General features: G+C 50.0%; 1 protein-coding gene across 1 annotated transcript; it reads right to left on the reverse strand.

The window, feature by feature from the left end:
- Positions 1–466: 466 nt before the first annotated feature.
- LOC130035044 (C-C motif chemokine 3-like) lies at positions 467–6,346 on the reverse strand. The gene is made up of 3 exons (XM_056126530.1): positions 6,271–6,346; positions 5,474–5,588; positions 467–716 (listed from the first exon to the last, which is right to left on the reverse strand). The coding sequence occupies exons 1-3, from the start codon at positions 6,344–6,346 to the stop codon at positions 467–469; spliced, it is 441 nt and encodes a 146-aa protein (XP_055982505.1).
- Positions 6,347–6,763: the final 417 nt, after the last annotated feature.

Consider the following 6,763-nt stretch of genomic DNA (forward strand, 5'->3'; position numbering starts at 1 on the left):
TATTCAATATGCCAAACACAGTAACAACAAGTCTCCAAATGGAGATGTTACTGGGCCCGCTCGAGCAAATCAATGAACAAAGGGAGGACAGTGTTTTTGTTTTGTCCTACAGGTCAGCTGCATCCCAGCCCTACCTACATTATTTTCAACCAGAGATTCTGAATTGCCACTGAACCAAAACAAACTCAATGCCAGTCAGTTTGAAATGAGAATATTTATTATCTCTCCAGACTGAACTCACTTTGAACAGAAACATCCACCATACATTGATGGGTGGCTTTGGTGGCCTGTCTGCCTAAAACAGTCTGGTGACAGTGACCTGTGGTCTCCAGACACACTCCGGGGGAAATGGTAGGTGAGGAAGGCATCTGGAGTTCCCTGAGCACAAACCTTGCAAACCCTGTTTGAGCAAAATTTAGAAGAAATAAATATTACAAATAAGTTTCCGTTTAAATTAAAATGAATGCTAGCGTGTGAATGCACACCCCAGGCAAATCACGGCAGAGTCATCCATTGGGGGGAAGCGGTACTTCCAATGATCAGCCCCCTGCCTCATTGGCATTCCAAGGGCACATGGGTTCATTGGCACTCCAAGGTCATGTGGGCTCCCACCATCTCCAAACCAGCTGGTACTCTTCTCCAGGTCGCAGATAAGGTGCTGGACCCAGGCCTCACTGGGGTTGGCACAGATCCACCAGCCCCTTTTGGTCTGAAAGCTGTGAAAAGAAGGGGAGGATTAAGCCCAGAAGAGGGGAGCATGGAGAGAGAGCCCTGCACCCCATTCTGTCCCAGGTGGGACAGGGCCTGCCCCCTTTTTCAGGGACTCTGCCAATGTCACGGACTCAGAACTTCCCTCAGGGGTCCTGATGCCTCTCTTTTCCTTTCCTTCCCTCTGTATTTGTCCCTCCTCAAGTCTCTACTAACACTCACCAGCTCATGGAACCCACCAGCAGATCAGGTAACCCCCTAATAGGTCAGGTAACCGACACCAGCTCAGGGAATTCCCCATCAGTTCAGGGAATGCCCAGGTCTCAGCTCTGAGGCTCAGGGCTGGGCCTTCCTAGCGCAGTGACCCCAGGCCCACCTGTGTCCCTAGGCACTCTTCCTGCTCTAGACCCTCCCTCTTTCCCCAAGGGACAGGCAAGAAGTCGGGCACTTACATGATGCCCGGCTTGGAGCACTGGCTGCTGGTCTCAAAATAGCTGACCACGAATTTGCGTTTTATTGGCCTGGAGGTATAGGAGAAGCAGCAGGCTGTTGGGATGTCGGTGCTATCTGCAGAGGGAAGGGCACTGTGAGAGCCTGAACCCCAGCTTTGCAGTGGCGGAGAGCTGAGGCCCGATGCAAGAAGGTGAGAAGAAAGTTGAGAGGACAGAGCTGAGAGCTGCGGCTGGGCAGCGTGGCTCTGGGGGATGCTGGGCCCGGAGTCCTCCCCGGCCTTGCTCCCATCTGCTCCCTTCTTTCCCTCAGCCCCTCTCTTATTCAGGGTGATCCAGATGCACGTGCGCTGTTCTCTGACATCATCTCTTTATCAAAGGCTGTGTGGCAGTTATCCCAGCAGCTAGGAAAAAACAACCATGGACAGCACTCCTGAACTGTGCAAGTGCCCAACCCCAACACCCGTGAAAGTTCCTGTGAGGACCTGGTGGGTCAGGAAATAGGGTTCCCCTTGGAGCCAGAGGACATGGATTCTTACTCCCCCACAAGCTCTTCAGATTCCTATTTGCCTTGGGCAACACTGGTACTGCAAACCCCATCCTTGCTCTGCCTCTCCAGGAACGGGGAAAGTAAAGAGACTTTAGAAAGGGTAAAAATAAAAGGGTAAAGAGAGCATCAAGTTTCTTTGAACCTCTAAGAAGTCTTCCTTCATCATAGGGCCTCTTGGACAACAAGACAAGATTCATATGGCAGGGGGAGGCCAGCATGTGGGAACATCACAACCTGAGGGTACTCACGTGTCATCAGCATTGAGTCGTTCTGGCTGCAGAGGGCCAGAGTGCAGAGGAGGACAGCCAGGGCAGTGTGGGGGGCCTGCATGCTGCTGAGCAGAAAAAGGACAGTGGACTGGAGCTTTTCAGAGTCTCGCTGCAGCCTACGTCCCTCTGGAAAGGAGCCCATCTCCCTGACTTTATATAAGCAGCTCTGGCAGAGGGGGAAATAGAATCTGGGGGTGTGGAGAGAAGTTTTTAATGCATAAAGGTGAGTATTGCAACAACTTGAAGTGCCTATTACCACAGGGACTCAGGCTATGCAAGAATAGCTTCTCTTCACTCTGTCTCAGCCCACAGCTCATGACTAGTCCTGACTTCTTGGGAGGAAGTTAATCCCCTGTGAGAGGGAGAAGGGGTGTGTGTGTGTGTGACCCCTGATTATTCTGTGCTGGTCCCTTCCCATAAGGACTGGTCTGGGCATGGTCTCTCTAGACCCTTCTTTCTCAGGGAGCTAAAACCTCTGGCCTTCCTCAATACCTCTGATTATTCAGATGGATTATCCATGGAGAGTAGCAGATGCCCATAGATAGTGTCAGCAATGGAAGAAGGAAGGGAGAATGGCAAGAAAGCAGAAGACAAGAAGGCAGGGAGGCAGGGAGGCAGGGAGGCAGGAAGGCAGGAAGGCAGGAAGGCAGGAAGGCAGGAAGGCAGGAAGGCAGGAAGGCAGGAAGGCAGGAAGGCAGGAAGGAAGGAAGGAAGGAAGGAAGGAAGGAAGGAAGGAAGGAAGGAAGGAAGGAAGTCTCCTCTCTGGAGAATGATTCCTCATTCCACTCACACATGATTCCATTGCTGGCTCAGACCCCTTACAGTCCTTCAGTAACTAGGCCACAGGAGCAAGCCTTGTGCCTCAACGTGAAGCAATAGGTGTGGGAGTTAATAAGGCAGACATCCCTCCACATTGTACCCTTAACTAAAAAAACAGCGTTTTATGATGAAACATAGACTAAGTTCTTTTATGCTCTTTGTCTTCTAGATCTCTACTTCATGGGGACAAGCAAAATAAACATACAGGTAAGCACAACTATTTACAACAGAAGGAACCACAAATTCCCATGAACAAAGATGAAGGAAGCTCTGGATGCTGTGGAGGCACAATGAGCTCCCTCAGAAGAAGGGACACCTTCTCAGAAGGGATCAAACCTGTATAGAGGAAGCTTTGCCATCTGTATAGTATCTGCACCATCCAAGGGGATAGTCCTGGGCCCAGTGCTGCAGAGGCATAAGAGCAGAGGCCTAGTGTCGCTGCAGAGCAATGAAGAAAATATGAAGATGAAGCTCACTTGAGACCAACCTCAGAGGGATCTGAACCCCCAGCCCAGTCCCAGGGGTGAAAACAATGCATGAAATAAGAGAGAAACAAAACATGACCATGTCTTAGGAAGTCGGGCCATCTTGTGTGTGCAGAGTTCTTACTCTTAAACCCATGAGCCCTTTTCCCCATCCCATCTCTAGGAGACTCAGTGCTGGTCATGAGGGAGGCAAATCGAAGGACAGGTGAGGAGCCATGGCAGGCTGCACAGGGCATGGGGTGAGGGGTTAGCACCCCTTGGCATGGCCATTTCCAAAGAACTATCCCGTGCTGCACTGGAAACTAGATGGAAGACAAGTCCTCCTCTTTCACCCACTTCCTTAGCCCCAGGCCTATGCTGAGACCATGTATTGCATTGCCTTGTCCACTTGGGGAACCCCCCACTTAGTGGTGAGTCAGTCACTGAGAGTAGGCATCTATGAGTTGGGGAGAGTGAGAAAAAGGAAATGGAAATTGCGAAGCCATCACTTCCCTGGTATGGGACCTCTAGGATCACAATGTGACCACACTGGGTAAGAATTTATTTAAATTTCATGATCAGTGGCCTAGAGATCTTACCCCCACAGCTGATTACTTGGTTCAAACCAAATGCTGGGGGCCAGAGTCATAGCACAGTGGATAGGACAGTTGTCTTGCATGAAGCTGACCTGGGTTCAATCAATCCTGCCCACCCACATACGGTCCCTGGAGCCCCACCAGGAGTGATTCCCAAGGGCTAAGCCAGGATTAAGCCCTGATCATATCTGGTGTGATCAGATAATAATAATAATAATAACAATAGAAAAGAAATAGACAAAACAATAAAACAAAAAAAAACTTGCAGCCAAGAGTAAACCTCAATATGTGAGGAACTCTTCTTAAGAATTCTTGACTTGTTAAATGCGGTTTGAATATTCTTAATGGTTTCAATTTGAGAAGTGAATTTTCCTAGAGCGAGTGCATAATGAGTTGGTTTAAAGTACACACCCCATTTCAAACTTGCACAAAAGTAACTCACCCCCATTACACAGCTAATCTTTCACCATTGAGTCTGTTTATTTGTTTTCTTTGATGCTGGAATCCAGCCTCACACATTTAAGATAGGTGTCCTACAGCTCAGCTGCATCCCAGCCCTACCTTATATTTATTTCAATTGCAATTCTATTCTGCCACAAAACAAAACCAGACTTAATTCTAGTCTGCTTTCAAAATGAGCATCTTTATTATCTCTCCAGATGGAGCCCTACCATGAGCAGAAGCATCCAACATACACTGTTCCATGTGGTGGGTTTGGCCTAGACAGTTCCACTGATGACAGTGACACTATGGTCCCCACTCAGAGCTGAGGAAAATGGAGACAGGGAAGGCACCTGGAAATTCCTGAGGGCAAACCTTCCAAACACTTCTTGACCAAAATTTAGGAAAAAAAATAAATAGTATAAATAAGTTTCATTTTAAGTTAAGATGAGTGTTAGCATGTGATTGCACACCATAGGCAGCTCAGGGGAGAGGCATCCATGGATCTGATACTCATCTCCCTGCTTCATTGGCACTCCAGGTCACTTGGGCCCCCCAATGCCTCTGGGCCGGCTGGTACATCTCTCCAGGTAGCAGATGAGGTGCTGGACCCATGCCTCCCTGGGGTTGGCACACACCTGCCAGCCCCTTTTTGTCTGGAAGCTATGAAGAGAAGGGGAGGATTAAGCCAAGAAGAGGAGAGCATAAGGGGGGCATGAGAAGGGTGCCCTGCACCCCTTAATTCCCCACATGGGAGAGGGCCTACCCCCTTTTTCAGACACTCTGCCCATGTCACTGACTCAAGGCTTTCCTCAGAGGGTCCTGCTGCCCCCCTATTACCTTTTCTTCTTTGGCCTTCTCATGCCTCTGTACAAGCTCAGATACTCCCCACCAGATCAGGGATCCCTCCCAACAGCTCAGGTAAGTCCCCCAAACAGCTGAGGTAACCCTCCAATTACACATCCACCAAACTAGGCTACCATCAGCTCAGGGAATTCCTCCCCACCACCATCTAAGAGAACCCCCAGCAAGTCAGGACTTAGCTCTGAATCCTAGGCCTGCCCACTTACTAGTGCCTTCCCAGCATGGTGAGCCCAAGCCTGCCTGTGTCCCTGGGCACTTTCTCACTCCAGACCCTCTCTGTCACCCAGAGATACAGAGGAAATCAGGCACTTACATGATGCCCAGCTTGGAGCACTGGCTGCTGGTCTCGAAATAGCTGACCACGGATTTGCGTTTTATTGGCCTGGAGGTGTAGGAGAAGCAGCAGGCTGTTGGGGTGTCGGCACCATCTGCAGAGGGAAGGGCACCATGAGAGCCTGAACCTCAGCTTTGCAGTGGAGAAGAGTTGAGGTCCGATGCAAGAAGGTGAGAGGAAGCTGAGAGGACAGAGCTGAGAGCTGTGGCTGGAAGTGATGCTGTGGCTCTGGGTGATGCTGGGCCCAGAGTCCTTCCTGGCCTTGCTCCCATATGCTCTCTTCCTTCATGCAGCCCCTCTCTTATTCAGAGTAATCTGGATCCATGTGCACTGTTCTCTGACCTCATCTCTTTAGCAAAGGCTGTCTGGCTGATTATCCCAGCAGCCAGAAAGCCAATGACAGGCAGAATTCGTGAGCTGTGCAAACCCCCTAACCCAAGTTCCTGTGAGGACCTGGCGGGTCAGGAAACAGGGTCCCCTTTGGAGCCAGAAGACTTGGATTCTGTCACTCCCACAAGCTTATTCAGGTTCCTATTTGCCTTGGACAACATTGGGACTGCAACCCCCCCTTACCCTGCTCTGCCTCTCAGGGGATCAAAGAGCAAGACTTCTAAACAAGCAAAAGTAAAAGAGTAAAGATTAAGATCAAGGTTTTTTTTTCTTTTACAACCCTTTAAGAAATCGCCTTTCTTCATGGGCTCCTTGTACCACAAGACAAGATTCTTGTGGCAGGGTGAGGCCAGAGTATGGGAACTCCACAGCCTGAGGGGACTCACGTGGCATCGAGTGTTCCTGGCTGCAGAGGGCCAGGGCACAGAGGAGGATGGCCAAGGCGGCATGGAAGGCCTGCATGCTGTTGAGCAGAAAAGGGACAGTGCACTGGAGCAGCCGGGGTGCTCGATGTGGCTGTGTCTTTCTGTAATCTCCTGGGTTCTTCATAGGAAGCCCTGGCAGAGGGGGAAATGGAATCTGGGGATGTAGTGAGAAGTTTTTAAGACAAAGGTGCTGTCATGATGAATATTGCAACAACTCGAGGTGCTAGTTTCCACAGGGACTCAAGCTATGCAAGAATAGCTTCTCTTCACTCTGTCTCAGCCCACAACTCACGAAAGTCCTGATTTCTTGGGAGGAAGTGCTTCCCCCGTGAGAGGGAGAAGGTACATGTCTCAGTTATCCTGTTGTGGTCCCTTCCCATAAGGATCGATCTGGGCATGGTCACTTCAGCTCTTTTTTCCCAACAAGCTGAAATATACGGTTGTCCTCAGCACT

This window comes from Sorex fumeus, unplaced genomic scaffold (assembly GCF_029834395.1).
Source record: "Sorex fumeus unplaced genomic scaffold, SorFum_2.1 ptg000063l, whole genome shotgun sequence".
Taxonomy (NCBI): Eukaryota; Metazoa; Chordata; class Mammalia; order Eulipotyphla; family Soricidae; genus Sorex; species Sorex fumeus.

Coding starts and splice junctions, on each gene's coding strand:
- LOC130035044 (XM_056126530.1), bottom strand. CDS start 6,346: ATGCAGGCCTTCCATGCCGCCTTGGCCATCCTCCTCTGTGCCCTGGCC. Junction 5,589..6,270: donor CCAGGAACACTCGATGCCAC/GTGAGTCCCCTC, acceptor TTCCCTCTGCAG/ATGGTGCCGACACCCCAACA. Junction 717..5,473: donor TGCTCCAAGCTGGGCATCAT/GTAAGTGCCTGA, acceptor TTCTTTTCACAG/CTTTCAGACCAAAAGGGGCT.